The sequence below is a fragment of the Theileria equi genome (assembly GCF_000342415.1).
Source record: "Theileria equi strain WA chromosome 4 map unlocalized gcontig_1105316255041, whole genome shotgun sequence".
Lineage (NCBI taxonomy): Eukaryota > Apicomplexa > Aconoidasida > Piroplasmida > Theileriidae > Theileria > Theileria equi.
In genome coordinates, this window is record NW_004668225.1 from 798,484 (window position 1) to 818,190 (window position 19,707).

A 19,707-nucleotide genomic window follows, 5' to 3' on the forward strand; every position below is an offset into this window, starting at 1 on the left:
GCATTGAGGCTCTCATGGATCTTAGAGCTTTGAAAGGTCATACTCTCTATGAACATGGAGGATGAGTGTGAGTGGAGATGGAAACACACTAAAACTAGAGGTAAGCAGGAAATGTGGAAAAGATAATTCAGTATGCAATTGTCTTCCTAAGCCTGCTGGCATAGAAGCCATTAAGGATTCTAATCCTCTTAACGCTACAGGCTTTGTTGCCCTTACCCATTCCAACAAGGGAAAAACATTCACTCTACTCAAAAGTCTAGGTGATGAAGAGGAGCTAGGTGAGGAACTACAAGATGGACCAATCGGCGGTGTTAAGGAAGTCTCAGTTTACTATTGGGACCAAGATAAGGGTTGTGATACTCCACTTCTTCTGAAAATTACTAAACAGGATCATGTTACACCACTATATTACCTAAAATATGAGAGAGGTGAGGCCGGAACTTCTGACACACATATCTGGAAGGAATATACCCTTTCCGGAGGGATATCCCTACAAGCCTTATTGGATGATAGGAATCTAGGCAGAAGCAACCGCATTCCTCTCTATCTTAATGAACCTGAGAAGCCTCTAGATGTGCAGTCCGATATTGCAAAGAGTGTAAGTATACAACTTGTTCCACATACTCCTCAGCTTACAGAGACAGATTACAGGGTTACCGAATATAAGCTTAATGGCCAAAACGGTACTAGATTTTCTAGAGTAATGCTGGATAAAAATAGGGTAAATGGTATTAAGATTCCAGATGAGGCAATTTCTAGCGTCAAGCTTTATTCTTCCATGGAGATATCTGAGGTTCCCATAATGCTCCAGTTCATAAAGGGTGGAGGAAATTCTGAATGGTTTCATACTCAAGGTGGAAATGGTACCCAATGGGGAGAGCTTGAAAGTACTGGTAATTTCTATAAGGATGGCAAACCTACTGAAGAACTCACTAATAAACTAGATGGATTTGCTTGTGAACATCACAATGCAATCACTATGGATATTTCATATGACAAGTCTACGGGAAAAGGTCAGACTTGTTCTGGTAGTAAGGAGGAGAAGATTTCTGTCGAGAAAGGAGAAGTCAAACTAGATGGCACCAGAAAAACAGAGTATACAAAATACTCCATTACAAGCGATAACAAGTTGGCTAATATAAAATTTTATCCAGGTGGTAACAATCAGAATAGAAAGAAGGTATCTGCTAGAGCATTAAACTTTCCTGTTCCTGGTCCAGTGGATATCTACACATTCTACTCTGATAAAAATGATCCGGTATTAATATATCTTGACGCCTCTGGAAGTGCAAAATCCCAGGTCACAGGCTGGTACAGAAAGCAAAGAAATGGTGGTGACAAAAAACCATGGAAGAGGACCTATCGCAAACTTCAGCATATTAAGAAACAGGATTTAGATGATCACACCCTTGAGTGCACTAAATGGAACGCACTAGCAGACATATTAAGAGAACGTAGTACTAGTGACTTACCAACTTGTTCTGAACCAACTGCACGTTCTGGAGAACAAGGATCCCAAACTGAGGAAGGGAAAGAAGACTCCAAGGAAGACGATGAATCTAGTGATGAAGAATCTGAAAGGGTTGAAGCTGAGGAATGTAAGGAAGAGAAGAAAGACTCATCTCATCCTGATGCTACTGGTAAAGCCCTTGGTGCTGACCCTCCTATTGTTAAACCTGCTGGTACCTCTGGAATACCTGGTAAAGCTGATACTCCTCCTACTGCTACTGATTCATCTGACCAAACTACTGGATATTCTCGTACTTACCCTGTTACTGATGATGTTGGTAAAGCTAGTAGTAGTGCTGAAGATGGAGTATCATGGGGACCAGCATCAACAGGTTCAGTATTACTAGGAAGAACTTTAGAAGTAGAAGAAGGAGGAAGACGAGTAATAGCTCTACCAAGTAGATTAGCATCAGTAATGCCTGAAGCCAACCCATCTCTCGAAGCTGATGTAGGTCCTCAACCTGAAGTTGGTAAAGTACAGGTCTCTATTGGTGGTACCAATGATCAATGGAGCCAGGTTCCAGGAGTTTCTGGTGCACTACAACTGACCACTCCTGAAGGAGCAGTTGCTCGTATTCTATCTCTTGATGCTGCTCCCGCTCCTGAACCTAGAGGACTTACTGGTAATAATGGTAGGGACGGTGAAAAGGGTGATGAACAAGCTGTTACTGATGAAGTTAAAGGCACTAGCAGAGATCCTTCCACCTCTTCTGGACCTCAAGAGAATACTGTCTCTGAACCTAAAGAACAAACTACCGAACAAGAAAGGAAGGTTGCTCCATATGATAGAGGAGATAATCAAGAATATTCTGGTAAAGGTGCTCAACATGTACTTAAACCTGCTCCTGGTAGTAGATATACTGATGGTAGAGATGCTGGTGAAAAAGGTGAAGAATCTACTAAAGCTGAAGCTACTGTTGGCAATCCTGATGAAGAGGGTGCTAGTGAAGCTGAAGAAGTTAAAACTGTAAGAGGAGCACATAGTAAAGGCATACCATCTCAAGAACAAGAACTACAAAAATCACGTTCTGAAGAATCTGTCTCTAAATCTGCTAAACAACCTGGACAAGAATCTGAAGACAAAGTTGAGAAAAGAGAGAAAGAAGAGGAAGGCGCTAAAGCTCCTGCTCCTCCACCTCCTCAACCTGAACAACTTACTGATCCTGTTTCTGGAGGTATACTATCATGGTCGGCATTTGGAACATCCTCTGGTACTCTTGCCGGAGCTGGCTCTCTCACTGGACTTGGTTGGTGGGCATTTAAACGTTCTAGAGGAGACCCCTGGGTTAGACAGATTTGAGACTCTATGGATTCTCCAGTATGGAGACTAGGGAGTATATACTGAGTAGTTGGTCTAATGGAGATACTACTACCATGGATGCTTGGAGGATAGTAAGAATGTACCATACTGAGCATGCATAGATCCACTTGTGAACTTTTGTTCCCTAGGAACTCTAGTCATCCATATTGACAATTCTGCTCACACCAGTTGAGACATGAATGGATTACTACAATGGATGGATGAACAACTAGGATAGTATGGAGCTAGAGACACTACTAGGAACTAGTCTAGTATACTAGTGAGTGAAGATGTAGCATGAGTAATAATGGATGTACGGTCAGTGCCTATAGTCCGTATCAATATGTAGCTGTTAACATCGGTAACAACTATTCTGAAAAAATATATGCGGATGCATGTCAACATGTCATTAACATTAGCAGAAGGAATGACAAACCTACAGGCTATAAGCAATATATTCATACACTTCCAAAAGGCAATTGGAACTCGGGATCTTATTACCTAGGTGGCATTCATCACAATGGAACTATACAATATGGGTTTAAATATATCAGGTCTTGCCATACTAACGTTGTGGTTTACTATTGGAGCCATGATGAGGATAATTTCTGTCCCTTACTCATTAGAGTAAGAAAAACATGGCTCTCTTGGAATAGTGATTATTACTATGAGTATTACATTCCTACGGGTATAGGTTCTAACAAGTGGAAAAGACTTGATCAAGGTAACAATGTTTATAGCAGACTTACAAATATTATCAACAATGGTTTTAGAAATATAGTTGCTCTCAAGTTAGATGCACCAACCAATGAAAGCTACTATGCCAATGGAGATCCAAACCAAGCTCCAGATATAAATTCAGATGTTAAGATACAGGTTTCAGGACCAGGAGTTGTACATACAGATTACAACAAATACACTCACCGTTTAGAAAAGGGTGGACTCATGAACATTTTATGCACAAAACATCAGGGAAAACATAAATCATTCAAACAATCTGTACTAGGTACTACGTATGATAGTGCCTCAGTATTCTACTCAAAGAATGATACTGGACGTAAAAAGCCTCTCATTCTTCAGCTCGGCTACAGTGACTTTTATAGATTAGATGGTGAAAAGTGGGTTAAAGATACTGGTATAAAATCTAGTGAACTGAAAACTGCACTGGAAAAAGAAAATGGAGCACATATAATTAATATTTCCGAAGGGGGACAATACTCATGTAGTTCCCTTAACTGTAGGCAAGAAATTCAGGTAACACCTAGTCAAGAGGGTAGTCACCATTACATTAGGAAAAGGCATCATCTTCAGAATGTCTCATTTTCTGTTTCCTCGTTTGTTGGATCCAGTAAAAAGTCTCAAACAGGTCTTTCTTCTCCAACTGATATAAATGAGGTAAACGTCTTCTGGCATCCTCTGAACGATGGTAAGCCGCTGCTCATTCAATTCTCAGCTAAATGGTACAAAAAAACAAAGGAAGATAATGAATGGGAGGAAGTAAAGGAAGGTACTGATAAGCCAAAAAACTATACTGATACTGGTAACAAGGAAAAGATTAAGAAGCTTCTCCAGAAAATTGATCAAGAGATTAAACAACTCGGACTAGAATCACGTTCTGAAGGAGCTGGAGAACAAGACCAAGCTGAAGAATCCGATGATGAAGTTTCTGATCAATCAATCCTTCCTACTATATTATGGAGTACCTTCGGAAGTGGACTAGGTGGATCTGCCATCGGTGTTACTATCTGGAAATGGCCTACTATAATGTCATTTCTAATCACTCGTGTGTAGTACTCTCATCCCTACCCTTGGTAGGTGGTAGAGACTCCCCTCTCTAGACTCCTCTCTTGTTGGTGTACTGGAATATTAGGACTTGTGCACACTCATACACCATTACACTCATTTCACAGGAATCACATCCCAAAGATACACACTGATCAGGGATCGACTACTATTTTGGGCTACCCATTTCATCACGTAAGTTTCCTCTGGTAATCTTGTACTCATGCAAACTTTAGCTGATGAGCGATGGATTACTTGCAATCTGTGTCATGGACTCGGACGGTTCTGATATCCCAGACAAATTTCTGGTAGGTTTATGGCACATCTGCACATTAACATTATAGAACGAGCTAACATCTAGCATAACTCCACAGATTGTTACAAATACAAACAAAAGGGGCGAAATGCTCACACGTTTACTCACTCACTATGTGGTAAGTGGGATGTATAGGATGGATGACACATTCTGCAGAACGCATATAATAACACTAGCGAGAAGTTTAAATCGATAGAATCATCCCTTGTCAGTACCACCGAGGCAATTAGAGGGAATATAGGTAAGTGGCTTGGCTAATGATAGGCAGTTTTCATGTTACCTACACCCATGACTATTCCACAGGAAACCTCTTGGAGAGGGGAGAGTTGATCGATTCTATAGTTTCAAAATCAGAGGACTTGAGGGACAGTACCTTTGCGTTCAGAAATACCGCAAAGCTGGAAAACTCTTCATTCATTTCCCGTTTTCTCTATGAGAATATTAAAAACAAACGCATTTTTATCGCACTCACGGTATTTTTGAATGTCTTGATAAAGCATGGTTTAGGTTAGCGTAATTTTCTTTTTATTTTACAATTTGATCATGCTGGAAAAGGAAGGAGCAATACCAAATTGATGGAAAAGACGCCGGTATTACCGCAGTTTTGTTAAGCCACTAGAATTTTTGCTATTTGCTACGAGTTAGATGAGGTTACATTATACTCACGAAGGGAGCCAGATGCAGACTTGGCATGGAGATTTAAAGGGAGTGTAGAGAATGAGAAGCGTCTGCTAGATTAGTCATGATACACAAGGGATGCTCTGTTCTTTTTGCAGACATACTGATGGGTCTCTTCTTGCACAGATCTCATTCTTCCTCGGCCGTTACTCGAAATCTGTGCAAGAAATGGAGGTTCCTAACACACACCTCGACTCCCTTGGACACTGCAATTGTCTGAAATGGTCTATGGATCCCTGAAAATCATCTCTATGGACGTTCCAGTCGTCATCATTCCTCCATCTGCCAACGAAGATGCGGACTCCTATACTCTGCCCATTAACCAGTTCTCTATTCGCTGCGCTCATTCTAGAGACTCCCTTTGGTCGTCTAGTACTCCTTTCAGTCGTACCGAACATCTTGCTCTTCTTTAGGCTCCCGCTGGTCGCCTATGCTCCTGTACTACGTACACTCGCCAGTCCTCCGCTTTGCTATGGACGCAGTCGCTTTGGCTCACTACTCCGTAGTTCACATTATGCTTCGCATTAAACTGGCAGTGTGTAGGCCGACTGTGCAGTGAGGCTGATGGTGTACTCCTGGGTTCCATTTCATTTCCGCAAGTGAAAACGAAATTTGTGCAGCAATTGCAGGGCATCGTGCGATTGTTGACTTTTCATCATCCTTGGCGGAGTTGCGGCACGACTTTGTGCGCCAGCGCCAAAATTGCACACTGGGAGCTCTTCTCGGCGGTTTAAGCCTCGGAACCTCCATTTTACCGGTTCTCCATTTCTTTAAACTCGTTACAGGCTCAAAATAGGCACAAGCCACCCGTACAGACGACAAGAAGCCAAGGATTTGCGAGACATTGGACACACCGCAGACTAGACATTCTCTTCCGGGTTGACACTTTCTTCCTTGGCAGGTTACCGTTGGCTTGATAGACCACTGCTGGTGACAATCTACACTTTACAACAATGGCTCCAAAGTACATTAGGGGCTTGGTCAACTTTATAACGGAGTTGCGTAGTCTCAAGGGCGAGGATGAGAAGCTCTTGAGGGTCAAGGAGGAGATTGCCAAGGTGCGCATTGTGCTTTCTGCGGCCAAGGTTGACAGCTACAGCAAGTGCAAATGCATTCTCAAGTTGCTCTACATTGAAATGATGGGTTATGACGTCGATTTGGGCTACTTGCAATCGGTGGAGCTCATTTCAAGTTCAAGCTACGCCGACAAGGCAGTTGGATACATGGGCTGCGAGGTCTTGCTTCATGGACACACCGACCTTTTAAGGCTCTGCATAAACACCACTCTGGAAGATATGCGAGGGAATGAAGGAGTTGCGAGTCTTGCCCTCAACTTTGTTGCCAACACCCACTCTGAGGAGATTCTCGAGAGGATTGGAAGGGAGGTGCTAGGGATGCTCTCACTAGAGTCTCCACATGTTAGAAAAAAGCTTTACATGTGCCTATATAGGCTGCATGATATGGAGACTGGGTACGGAGATGAAGAGTGGAGAGAGATTATCGGAGGTATCATTGAGAGGGAACAGAATGTTGTGTGCACCATGGCAGTGTGTTCCTTAGCATCCAAGGTGTTTGGCAAGTCCTCAAATTCCTACTGCAGTTATCTCGTCGCCCTACTCTGGGATCGGATGAATGAGGGAGCTTCCGCAGAGTACGACTATTTTACCGTATCGTCACCATGGTTGATTATAAAGGTCTTGGGGATTTTGTCTGTAATGGACGCTAGAGGAGATGAAAGGTAAGTTTTGCTTGTGCATGTAGAGCCACAAAAGGTGGATTTTTTATGTAGAATGCTGGCCATTTGAAAATTGTTCTAATGCAAACTTGTTTTCATGACAAGTGGAAGTTTGTGATTGGATAGACGAACAAATTTCTACCGACGTGAGTGCTTATTGTACTACTGAAGACTGTGTTGATAGTTGTTCATCTTGTTCTGTGGATGCTCTCTCTGGCTGTGAGCTGATTGTGAGGGAGGATGAATGTATGGATGAAGAGGGAGTAACTAAGGTACTGGTATGCTCCCTTTGGTCGCATTGAGACTCTCATGGATCTCAGAGTTTTGAAGGAGAGACTCTCTGAACATGGAGGATGAACGGGGTATTAACACTAAGTGTAGAAAACCAATGTGATGATAAAACCTGTAGCTGTGTAAAATCTTCTCCGGATCCTGGAATTATTGCTGAAAAGAAGCCAAACACTCCGGTAACAGGATTTACCAAATGCACGCACCATCTTAAAAGCGGAGGAACCTTTACTCTAAGTGGAATTCTTAACAATGGAAACCAGATAAGAAGAGGAGGAACAATAAGAAACTCCATAGATGGTGTTGAGAGCGTTTCTGTTTACTATTGGAATGGAAATGACAAAGAACCTATCCTACTTGGAGTTACCACTGGGGGTGGAAGTGGTACAACTACACGTTACTGTAGAATTAAAGGTAACACACTTTGGGGCAACGGTCAGGTTGAAGGTCTAACTGAGTTAGAGGCTCTAGATCAACAGAATTGTCACAATAATAATGCTGTTGTATTTAACCTACAGAATCCTACTAATCCATCTATGTTCTATCACACTGGCAACGTATCTTATTGTACAAGAGTAACCAGAAATATCACAGAATCGACGCTTGGACAAGGATCAACGCCCCCTGGAAGTGATTATACCACAAGACTTTACACCATTAAAGATGGTGATCTTAACACAAAAGTTTCCAGAGTTACTTACAACGGTGAACCTACTGATATACCTCCTATTAATTTTCCGGTCGATATGATAGCACTCTACTCGTATCCAAGTGCTATAAACGTGCCTTTAATGCTTGAGTTTAAATCAACAAGCAATGGAACATCTAGATGGTTTTATAGCACGAACCTCAATGGTACAAAATGGCTAGAAACTAGTGGTAATAGTTTCTATGACTCATCAGGTACTATTCCTCAATCTTCTCTTTCAGAAAAGCTGGATGAAGTGTTATGTTCTCAGTATAGCAATGTTACCATAAATCTTACCAGGACTCACTCTGAGCAATATGCCAAGTATGTTGACACTGGAAATGATAGCAAGTATTGTTGTGGTACTCATAAAGGCACTGGTAGAATCTCTATAATATCTGGAGAAATAAAAGTAAACAGTATTAATAAGACTACTTCATTCTTCAAACATTCCATTTCTAGTGGAAACCTTGCTGGTATCTATTACAACGGTGGCAATGGCTCAAGGAAGAGGAAGAATATAAAATTACACGGATCACAATTTCCAATCTCTGTAAAAGCTGTCTACGCTTTTTACTGTGGAGAAGATGGACCTTCACTCATTCACGTTGACAGCACTAATAGTATGGCCAGAGGTTGGTACAAGAAAGAAGTAGGTACCGAGATCTGGAGATGGAATTCTACACTAAGTGTTATAAATTCTGATGACATAGATAATGGACTTACTTGTGCGAAGTGGAAAAGGCTAAAAATAGTACTCACAGGATGTAATTGTGGTAGTTTACAAGATTGCTCTGATAATTCTGGGACGCGCGATTCCGAGGAAAAACAGCTTCAACAACAGGAGGAAGAAGAAATAAGGAAACGAGAAGGGGGTACTACTGCTCTTCCTGCAGGTGCTCCTGGAACCCCGTCAGGTACTAATGTAGGTAGTGGTAGCAGTAGATCTGGATCTTCTAGTATTAGTTATAGTCAATCCTCATCTCAACCTCCACCTGAAGTAACTATAGACATTAATAACAGATCGGCAATCGGACAGTCTATTTATGGAGGTAACTCTTCGAATGTATACGTAACTCCAAATTCTACTACTCTCGATGGTTTCACTGAGTCTACCCATAAGGCATATGGTAGAGAAGGCAATTATTTCGCTGTTAAAGAGTTCAAATATAAGAATAAGATTGTAGAAGGATTAAAAGGACCTATGAGTAAAGTTAGTAGTGTCTCAGTATTCTACTGGACCCATCTAGAGACTGAGAAACATAAGGAAAGAAATAGACCTTTACTGGTAAAAGTTACTCAGCAGAATCCTACCGGAGGAATAGTTAATGAGATGCACTATGAGAACATTAGTACTAAGCCTGATGAGAATACTCAGTGGAAGTTGTGGAAAGGATTTCCTCCAAAACAGGATGAGCTAAGAGAAAGGCTGACTCTCCTGAATTGTGATATAAACCACGTTGTAAGTATAAAGGTCAATCAGACTAAAGGATTTTATTGTGGTCATCTTAATAGTCATAATCCTGGAAGAGTCAATGTTGAGGGGGTGGATGAAGGTAGTCTCGGAAACTACAGAGCCTTTGAACACAAACCAACCTCAGGGAGTACATTCCATATATCTAGATTCACTAGGGGAACTGCCCCTATAGCACTTGATGGTCTGCCTACATCTGTTCTAGATGTTAAAAAGGTTCTTGTCTACTTCTGTGGTAGGAGTCCCCTCTTGCTTTACATAGACTCTAATGACCCCAAGAATGCTAAGCAAAAGTGGTTTAAGAAGCCAGATAATGGTACTATTTGGGAGTCAACTAAAGGTTTAGATGGTAAAGATGAAAAGAGTTATACAGACATAGTAGGAATTCTTGACGGATTAAGGAGTAGTTGCGCTCCACCATCTGCAATTATAGACATTTATAAGAGAGGGACTTCTACAAAAATATTTTATTCACATGATAGTGGGTCTAATAGGGTTCTTGTAACAGGCGTTAGGGACAGTCCTTATGGTTTTACTGAGTATCAGCATACTATTTCTGGAAGGACTACCTTTAGTATCAAGGCTTTCCAACATAATGGAAGATCTATTGTAAGTGATTTTAGTGAAAATATGAGTAAAGTTACTCGGGTTTGTGTCTTCTATTGGACCCCTCTGGAGACTACGGTATATAGGGACAAGGGTAGACCCCTTCTTTTCAAGGTTGTTACTCAAACCCCTGGTAGACCCACTATAGAAATTTATTATGAAAATAATGGTGATACGGATAATCTGAAGTGGAAGCCCTGGAATAATGGAGTCCAGGATCTGAGCAAGAAACTTCACCTCCTTAACTGCAAACTAAACAACGCAGTGATCGTAGACGTTAGTCAGAAGTCGGATAGTGGAATTTCGAACTATGATGCTTGTGAAACAACTGATAATGATAATCTGGATAATTATCACGGTGAAAGAATGCAAGTTTCTGAAGATTCATCTACTTCTAGTCTTGGAGACTACAAGGTCTATAAGCACATTCTAAACAATGGTGATAGAAGAAATTTTCACATAGTAAATTTCCATAATAATGGAGTAAATATAAACAAAGTAGGATCTCTACCCATTCTGGATGTTGAAGAAGTTAAAGTCTACTTTTGTTCTCTAGATAAGAAGCCTCTACTCTTGTACTACAAGGTTGGTGAAAGTCATAACTGGTACAAGAATGAGAATCCTAGCAGTACCACTGGATTGTGGGTATCTGCAGCATCCAAATTATCCAATACTGGATCCACCGACTACAGAGCAATCATCTGGGTACTTAACACTATTAATAGTCCCTGTGCTCCCAAAGAACCTACTCCTGCTGCTCGAGGCCTTGATACTGGTCGTGAACTTACTACTGATTCTCAAACTGAACCTACTGAAGTTCTCTCTACTGCTAAAGAATCTGAATCTCCTCCTCCTAAAGCTGAAGCTCGTGCTGAAGCCCGTTCTCCTGCTGCTGGAACTCCTCAAACCTCTACATTTTGGGAATCTTATGACAAATCTATCCCTACTGTCCTGACTGGAGTTGGTGTTGTATCTGGTTCTCTTACTGGATTTGGTTGGTGGGCATTTAAACGTTCTAGAGGAGATCCTTGGGTTAGACAGATTTGAGACTCTATGGAGATGCTAGCTTTATGGACTATTTCTACAGACATTTAGAATTCCCTTAGACTAGCCATGAGAACAAGTTTGCATTATAACAAATCCCATATGAAACCTCAAATGACCAGCATTATACACAATCCATATAAACTCATATACATACAATATACACACTCATTACACCTATATACAGCTTCATTCCAACGCTATCAAACTGTCTGAGAAGTTTATTGGACAAGACTGGAAACCTCGTACTCGCAAAACCTGGTCCAAAGGAGACCTCAAAGAACAAGAAGTTCATGAATTTGAGTATTTACCTCATAAAGACTGGAATATTACGGGAGACTATACGGGCAATTGTAAACTGGTTCCCATACCTGCAGGGCATTTCTTCCCAAGTGATTTGCAACTGTATTAGACACCTTTACAATTCAGTAATGGGACAGGTCCGATTGGTTGCCTTGGAGATTATTGAAGATGCAATAAAAGTCAAGGAGATTGCAAACACAATAAAGGGTGATATGGAGATGATTATACACTTTTTGAACGAACCAGACCCAACAATTAAAAAGAGAGCGGCTTTAATACTCTGCGGTTTATGTGATTCCACAAACTGGGATATTGTGGTGCCAGAACTAGTCTCTACTCTGAGATATTCCGAGATTTTTGTACAAGAGTACATTGTACCCCTTGCATGTAAGACGATTGATAACATTCTTCCAAAGAATGCGCTCTACATTGATCTAATTTTCAAGATTATAATATACACGCCTCTCTTGCCAAATGACTTTGTCTGCATCCTTTTGCTTTCCGCACTGGAAAAGGAGAATTCTCCAAAATTCAGGGAGCAAGTGGTCGGCAAGTGCATCGGTTATCTCATGGATGCTGATGTGGAAATGAGTGAGAGTCTCCTAAGGACATGCGCATATGTTTTGGGAGACTATGGCCATCTTTCTACCGAATACACTCTGAAACAGCAGGTAAACTTTCTCGACAAGTACTTCCCGATCGCTTCTTCCGAATGCAAGGGTGTAATGATCACGAGTTACGGCAAGATGATTTCATATGATAATTCCCTACTCGGAGTTGTAGAGCCGATATTAGAGCTCTACGTGACATCTACGGATGTAAACTTGCAAAATAGGGTCTGTGAAATGTTAAAGCTATTGAGATTGGATACTAGACTCTTTAGCAAAGTTTTTAGGCATAATATACTTCCAAAGTACGAGAGGGAGAGTTTGAGCCCAAAACAAGTCTCACGTTCCGGTACACTAGAAGCTCCCAGAGATCATGATTTGGATAGAAGACCAAGCGGAACTGACTCGCGACAAAAGACAATATCCAGACATAGTACACATGGATTAGAACATAGGACTAGCGCTATGCGCAGGGAGTCTGCACATGGTCCTGATGTACCCAGACGCAATACGGCAGAGCCACATGGTCATTCCGAAGCAAGGGGAGATGCTTCCCGCATGGATTCGCTTCGTACAGATTCACTCCCTAGAGAGTCATCCAGAGCAGGACCAAGACATGCTCCTTACGGCGCAAGCACAACACCCGCAATAACCTTGGCACCGTCCATCATCTTCTCAAATCATCACTGTAAAGTAATCGTCGAACAGGCATACAAGAACCAACAGGCAAAGCTATTGGTTAGGATAGAAAACACCTCTGGATCTCCCATTCAAATTCACAAGGGAGCTCTAAAATGCCCAGTTGAACTTTCTGGAATGTTGCACAATGCAATAGAAGGTCCACTTAGTACTGGAGCTCATGTTGGTCACAGACTCTCGTTTGTGCTCGTAAATGACGTTGCTGTGCAACCACAGTATACGTTGGAATATTCATCCATGGACGGACCAGCCAGGATTACATTTGAACTCCCAGTCATGATACACAAATTTATGAAGCCTTATAAGCTGGAAGCTCCAGGGTTTACTGCCCTATGGAATAAACTCCAGGGAAAAACTGCTACATTTGGATATAGTGGAAGACTCGAAACCCTAGCCAAGGGAATCCAAGATGGACTAAATCTTTTTTGTGTACAGGTAAGAATGAATGTTAGCCATACAACTGGAGTGCAACGAATGGAAGAGTGATGGCGAGATGTCAGGCATCGAGCTGTATAATGCAACAGTAGCACTATGGGAACCTCTAGTGTTTGGTATGAAGAAGAATGAATGACTAGACAGTAGTGCATTGAGACTACTAATGAATCTCAGAATTTTGAAAGAGCATACTCTATCTGAACATGGAGGATGAGTGAGTATCTGAGAACTAACAACCTTACTCTTAGGTAGCAACCCAGAATGACTGCTCCTTCAGACGGTATCACTATTGATATACAGAATAAGCCGGATAGTGAACTAAAAACTTACACATATGGCCCTAATGGCAACAAAGATGTCCAGCTAGTGAGAACTGAAGATCCTCCAAACTCTGGCTTTTATAGGTTCAAGCATACTTCGGCTACTGGAAAACCTTTTACTGTTGATAAGGTTCAGTATGGAGAAAATGGTCAGACTGTTGATGCAGGTGTAAACAACACTGAAATTAGGCATCTATCAGTTTGGTACTGGAAAGAAGATGGTTACCTGAGAAAGCCTCTTCTTATAGAAGTATGGAAAGAAAGTAGAGACTATATCTATAGGTATAACAAGGGAGGTGGTGGATTTGGTTGGAATGAACTTTCTGGAAATCCTCGAGCAAGACCCCTTCAAGATAATGATCTGGAGGCAAAACTTGATCACCTTAACTGTAATCTCAACCAGGCAGTTACAATTACTCTGACTTTTGAGCATTCTAGCCATCTTTCTTATGGTGCATCAAAAGGTAAGAACAACTACTGCTGCGACTACCATAATCCTGGGGGTGATGGTCGAGGAAATATCTCTGTTACCAAGGGGATCGTTCCAGTTGCACCTAGAGTTGAATACTACGAACACTCCATTTCTGACGGCGGATTGAAACTTGCAAAGATTAAGTATCATATTACCAATGGTGATGGACGATGGAGGCGTATAAAGTCTGATAATCTTGGTCTTCCTATACAAGGCTATGTTAGTATCTACGTGTTTTATTGTAGCAACAATCCAGAGCTCATTTACGTTGATGGAAATGGAATTAACGGAACAAATAGATGGTACCATAAGCCCACTGATAGTAGTAGTATTAGTGGAGATGAACAGTGGACAGAAGTAAATGACCTCAGTGGTATAACACCAGAAAACATTACAGACTGTACCAACTTTAACAAACTTAAAAATGTACTGAGTTGTGCAAAAAATGCAACATGTACTCATTCTCCTCAACCCTCACCTCAAGCTGCTAGTTCTGTTACTAGTCTATCTACTGCTACTCCTTCTAGTGGTGGTCCTACTCAACAAGATCTTAATGGACCTGGTAATAATGCTGCTGGTCAAGATGGTAGTGAAGTAGTTCCTATTGTGGGAAGCATACTTGGTACATTACTCGGAGGAACACTTTATGGAGCTAGTGAACTTGTTAACGATGCAAAAACATGGGGAAACTTGATAGAGCTTGTGGTAAAAGGATCAGGTATAGCTGGTATAGAGGCTATAAATGCAGATCTTGAAGCTATACCAAAGTCTGCTGACTCTAAATCTGTCTCTGATCCTCCTCAAGGCCTTATAGATGCTGGTAAAGCTGGTGCTTCTAGTCCACCTGGTAGTAAAGTTGGTGGACCTGAAGAATCTCCTATTGAAACTACTACTCCTGCTTCTCAACCTGTTATTGCTGAACCTACTACTACACCTGCTGCTCTTTCTGGACTACCTCTCTTGCTCCTACTCATTCTGCTAAACCATCTGAATCTCTTACTCAAGATTCTCCTCCAAGCCCTTCTAATTCTACTCAAGATGAATCAGATTCTACTACTACTGTTCCATCTCCTGAAGAACCTACTTCTAATGATGACAACTCTTCTAAATGGATTAAGGCTGGAATTGCCGCTGTTGGTGACCCTACTAATACTGTAGTTACTGTCTTGACCGGCGTTGGTGTTGTATCTGGTTCTCTTACTGGATTTGGTTGGTGGATTTACAAACGTTCTAAAGGAGATCCTTGGGTTAGACAAATATGAGACTCTATGGAGATACTCTTTGACTCTCTACTAGGGAGATGGAATATATCAGGGAGAATCTTTAACCCATTCAGTCGCACACTTTGGAATCCTCCTAAACTCTTTACATACTACGCTTCATCTCCATTCATACATTCACATACATTACACCAATTTACAGAATGAAAACAACATTTACGCATCCGGATCTGGAATAAAGGGAAAGGTAAACCAGCAAGCCGCTCAATTTGTGTCTCTGGTAATCTTTACCCAGGAGAGGTCAATGATTGTTGCCAACGTCCGTACCAGCAGTGACGCTGTTACAGCATCGATTCTCAACGCTATAAAAATCCTCTTTGATAACTTTTAACATGTACAGAGTTTATTTTTAAAACTTTACACAGTGCGATTATTAACCACAGACAAGCTTCTACATTTAATGTCCCAGGTTTTATAGGGGACTCTGCCACCTGTAGGTGGTCTACTGCATTATTTACAATGCACTTGGCCCTTTGGACCAGTAAGTGCCTCCTTGGTACCAAGAGTCAATGCATAAGAGAGACATTGCGATAATGTTACTCCAAGGAATCGCGACTAGAAATGGGTACATATAGCTCAGACTGGTCAATAGTATCTTCCGGCACTTCCTCTGGAATCATCCAGACAGAGAGAATAGGAACCAGACGAATGGTTGAGAATAGAACAATTAGTGGGACAAGTCCATCAAAATTTCCCTTGTACACTCCGAAAAGGTTCATTGATATCGCTGAAATATACGTGCTTATATTCAATCCTACAAACTGCATGCTCCATAATAAAGAGTGCATGCTAGACTCGATCCCCTGTGGGCATAGGCGCATTGATATAATGGACATTGGGATTGAATAAAGTTCAGTAGAAAACTCCAAGAGTGCGGCGATTGCAATGGCAAATGTTGTGTCCGGAACGCCTAGCTTCACACTCCACCTTTTAACCAATACCATGCTCAGCACAGAGAAAAATGATATCAGAACCCTCGTGTAGGCAAAAAGTTTTCTCATGCCAACTCCCCTAAAGAATACCGAATAGGAATAGATACCAACCAGACCAGCCAGAGACTGAATAGCCCAAATCCTACCCAAAAGTTCCGACTTGAAATGCAGTTTTTCAGTCATAAAGTAAAACATTGCAAGTCCAGGATCAGGGGCAACCTATACATTCGCATGAATATTGTGGGTGAACTTACCGCAGTTATAAAGAAAAAGAATGCGGGTTTCCTAATCTCTGGTACGCATGCAAACGTCACCAGACGTGACCACTGATTTTGAACGTTTGGTGATGTAGCAATCTCGCGTTCTTGAATGAGTGGCGAAATTAAAAAGACCATAGTAGGCACTACCGACGCTATCAAAAATACCTTCCTTGCAGAAACAACCATCATAAGAAGACCACCCAAATATAACATTGTGGAGAAAAGGAATTTGGTAAAGGTAATGGATGCCGATGTGTACCGTGTAAATTGGTCGTTTGATTGATTCCGCCCAGATTCCACAACAAGTGCCTCTCCAACCACATTGCACAGCGTGACCCCAAGTGCATATGAAGTCAAAAAGAATGTCGTCGCAATTATCCCTTGCTTCTCCGGGATCCCTATCATCAACATGGAGCTCAAAACCGTGAAAGATCCAATTGCTAGATAATTCTTTCTTCTACTTCCAAAGATTGGAAATGAGTCGCTCATGAAGGCAAATAGCATCTTTATATTTAAAGGCAACCTTGTTATACCAGAAACGAAGATTAACATTGCTGTAAATTGGTGTAATGAGTGTGAATGTATGGATGGAGATGAAACGTAGTATACAGAGTAGAGGAGGATTCCAAAATGTGCGACTGAATGGGTTAAAGATTCTCCCTGATATATTCCATCTCCCTAGTAGAGAGTCAAAGAGTATCTCCATAGAGTCTCATATTTGTCTAACCCAAGGATCTCCTTTAGAACGTTTGTAAATCCACCAACCAAATCCAGTAAGAGAACCAGATACAACACCAACGCCGGTCAAGACAGTAACTACAGTATTAGTAGGGTCACCAACAGCGGCAATTCCAGCCTTAATCCATTTAGAAGAGTTGTCATCATTAGAAGTAGGTTCTTCAGGAGATGGAACAGTAGTAGTAGAATCTGATTCATCTTGAGTAGAATTAGAAGGGCTTGGAGGAGAATCTTGAGTAAGAGATTCAGATGGTTTAGCAGAATGAGTAGGAGCAAGAGAGGTAGTCCAGAAAGAGCAGCAGGTGTAGTAGTAGGTTCAGCAATAACAGGTTGAGAAGCAGGAGTAGTAGTTTCAATAGGAGATTCTTCAGGTCCACCAACTTTACTACCAGGTGGACTAGAAGCACCAGCTTTACCAGCATCTATAAGGCCTTGAGGAGGATCAGAGACAGATTTAGAGTCAGCAGACTTTGGTATAGCTTCAAGATCTGCATTTATAGCCTCTATACCAGCTATACCTGATCCTTTTACCACAAGCTCTATCAAGTTTCCCCATGTTTTTGCATCGTTAACAAGTTCACTAGCTCCATAAAGTGTTCCTCCGAGTAATGTACCAAGTTTATTCCAGTTGTCACAATTGTTCTGAATCTCCTCTGGTAATACAGTTTTGAGTTCAACAACTTTTGTCCATTCTCCACTACTACTAGTAGGCTTGAACCATCCGGAATTTTGGTCCCTATTTCCCTTGTTAACATAGATCAAGACTGGCTCCTGATTATTGTCACCAGAATAAACAGCGTATATATCTACTGGATCATTTCCAGAAGCTTGAAGACCAGGGATCCTTATTCTCTTCCTACTCTTGGGATCATTAGTATGACCATTATCATAGTACTTAATGCCTGAAAACCGCCCACCATTTGTGATAGTATGCTTGTAAATATTAGTAAGTTTTCCGTGATTATGACGATGATTAACTGGTATATCCTGAACAGAGACCTTATATCCATCTTTATGATGTTCACAGCAATATCCTTCTCCATTGCGATGATTCTCGGAATGGCTTTTAGTTAGATTTATGGTGACTGCTCCGTTGTTGTAACAGTTAAGGTCATCCAATACCTTCTCGATAAGTTCAGCGTTTGTTGAGAGTTGTCCATGTTCAGTCCAATCTTTGCCACCACTACTCCTAACATAGTACTTTGTTTCACTGCCAGTAACTCCTACCAAGAGAAGCTTATTAGGTGTATCACTAGTACTGCCATTTTCATACTTCCAGTAGTAAGCAGAAACGGATGAGACACCAGACACACCATTAATCCTTGGGATCTTTACACCCCTATCATCTCGGATCTCTGCAAGTTTGAATTTTCCATTCCATTCATGAGTGTACTTGAGGAAGTTTGCAGTAGATCCTTGGTCAAGAGGATAGGGTGTTCTTGTGACCTTAATTTGCTTATTTCCGGGATATGTATGATCTCCATCAGTAGTTGGCTTTACATTAAGCTCAATGATTACTCCTGGAGAAGAGGTTGTATTACCCATCCATTATAGCGGACTTTGTGTGACCAGTTCCTCCATCTAGTTACTCCTTAGACATCCATTCATTCATCCTCCCTCACAAGACTAGCTCACTGTGTATCAGTATGGAACTACATTCATGCCATCCAGTGGGACGTATGAGGTCATAAGAGAATCCTCTAGGGAGTCTATAGTGGAGTAGACATACCCTACCAATAGGCTCATATACTGCGTATATTCGCCATTACTACCTAGTCTCCGACGTCGGTAGGTCATTCCTCCTTCCGTTGCACTCCAGTTGTATGGCTAACATTCATTCTTACCTGGCGACAGATTAAACTCGTTCTTGTAAATGTACATAATGGGCAGGCTGCTGACGAGATCGACGATGTTAACGGTGGAGATGAGACACGAAATGACGTCATTCCTGACAGTAAAGTAGCCTGTGGAGTAGAGAAGCGACTCGTCTAGTCTGCAAATCCTCGAAAATAACGACTCTTGTTCTTCTTCCAACAGCTTGTGGTTGGAGAACAGCAGAGTGTCATCCTCAAAATCTACTGCCATCGTACCAACTCCACCTATACATTCCAGTCGTCCAAAAGAAAACTTACCTGGTAAACCTCAGTCAAGATGAATTTTTGATTAAATGGAAAAGTGCGGACGAAACGAACCAAAATGCCAAGATTCGCCAACAAAGCAACGAACCGCCATTTGTGCAG

The 19,707-nt window shown here is 41.5% G+C and overlaps 7 protein-coding genes across 7 annotated transcripts; 6 read left to right on the forward strand and 1 right to left on the reverse strand.

The window, feature by feature from the left end:
- Positions 1 to 61: 61 nt before the first annotated feature.
- On the forward strand, positions 62 to 2,809 carry BEWA_048280 (hypothetical protein; the record flags this gene model as incomplete). The annotated part of the gene is made up of 1 exon (XM_004831756.1): positions 62 to 2,809. The coding sequence occupies one exon, from the start codon at positions 62 to 64 to the stop codon at positions 2,807 to 2,809; it is 2,748 nt and encodes a 915-aa protein (XP_004831813.1).
- Positions 2,810 to 3,106: 297 nt separating this feature from the next.
- BEWA_048290 (hypothetical protein) lies at positions 3,107 to 4,600 on the forward strand (the record flags this gene model as incomplete). Its single annotated transcript, XM_004831757.1, has 2 exons — positions 3,107 to 3,122; positions 3,159 to 4,600. 2 exons carry the CDS (start codon positions 3,107 to 3,109, stop codon positions 4,598 to 4,600), a joined length of 1,458 nt encoding a protein of 485 aa, XP_004831814.1.
- Positions 4,601 to 4,860: 260 nt separating this feature from the next.
- BEWA_048300 (hypothetical protein) lies at positions 4,861 to 5,419 on the forward strand (the record flags this gene model as incomplete). The annotated part of the gene is made up of 4 exons (XM_004831758.1): positions 4,861 to 4,899; positions 4,936 to 5,025; positions 5,064 to 5,148; positions 5,211 to 5,419. The coding sequence occupies 4 exons, from the start codon at positions 4,861 to 4,863 to the stop codon at positions 5,417 to 5,419; spliced, it is 423 nt and encodes a 140-aa protein (XP_004831815.1).
- Positions 5,420 to 6,538: 1,119 nt separating this feature from the next.
- Positions 6,539 to 7,327, forward strand: BEWA_048310 (adaptin, alpha, putative; the record flags this gene model as incomplete). Its single annotated transcript, XM_004831759.1, has 1 exon — positions 6,539 to 7,327. The coding sequence occupies one exon, from the start codon at positions 6,539 to 6,541 to the stop codon at positions 7,325 to 7,327; it is 789 nt and encodes a 262-aa protein (XP_004831816.1).
- Positions 7,328 to 7,673: 346 nt separating this feature from the next.
- Positions 7,674 to 11,423, forward strand: BEWA_048320 (hypothetical protein; the record flags this gene model as incomplete). The annotated part of the gene is made up of 1 exon (XM_004831760.1): positions 7,674 to 11,423. One exon carries the CDS (start codon positions 7,674 to 7,676, stop codon positions 11,421 to 11,423), a length of 3,750 nt encoding a protein of 1,249 aa, XP_004831817.1.
- A 428-nt stretch (positions 11,424 to 11,851) lies between these two features.
- BEWA_048330 (conserved hypothetical protein) lies at positions 11,852 to 15,415 on the forward strand (the record flags this gene model as incomplete). Its single annotated transcript, XM_004831761.1, has 2 exons — positions 11,852 to 13,465; positions 13,766 to 15,415. The coding sequence occupies 2 exons, from the start codon at positions 11,852 to 11,854 to the stop codon at positions 15,413 to 15,415; spliced, it is 3,264 nt and encodes a 1,087-aa protein (XP_004831818.1).
- A 473-nt stretch (positions 15,416 to 15,888) lies between these two features.
- BEWA_048340 (BT1 folate/biopterin transporter family protein) lies at positions 15,889 to 19,638 on the reverse strand. The gene is made up of 4 exons (XM_004831762.1): positions 19,600 to 19,638; positions 19,312 to 19,566; positions 16,724 to 17,283; positions 15,889 to 16,688 (listed from the first exon to the last, which is right to left on the reverse strand). The coding sequence occupies exons 2-4, from the start codon at positions 19,550 to 19,552 to the stop codon at positions 16,074 to 16,076; spliced, it is 1,416 nt and encodes a 471-aa protein (XP_004831819.1). The 5' UTR covers positions 19,553 to 19,566; positions 19,600 to 19,638; the 3' UTR covers positions 15,889 to 16,073.
- Between the last annotated feature and the right edge of the window lie 69 nt (positions 19,639 to 19,707).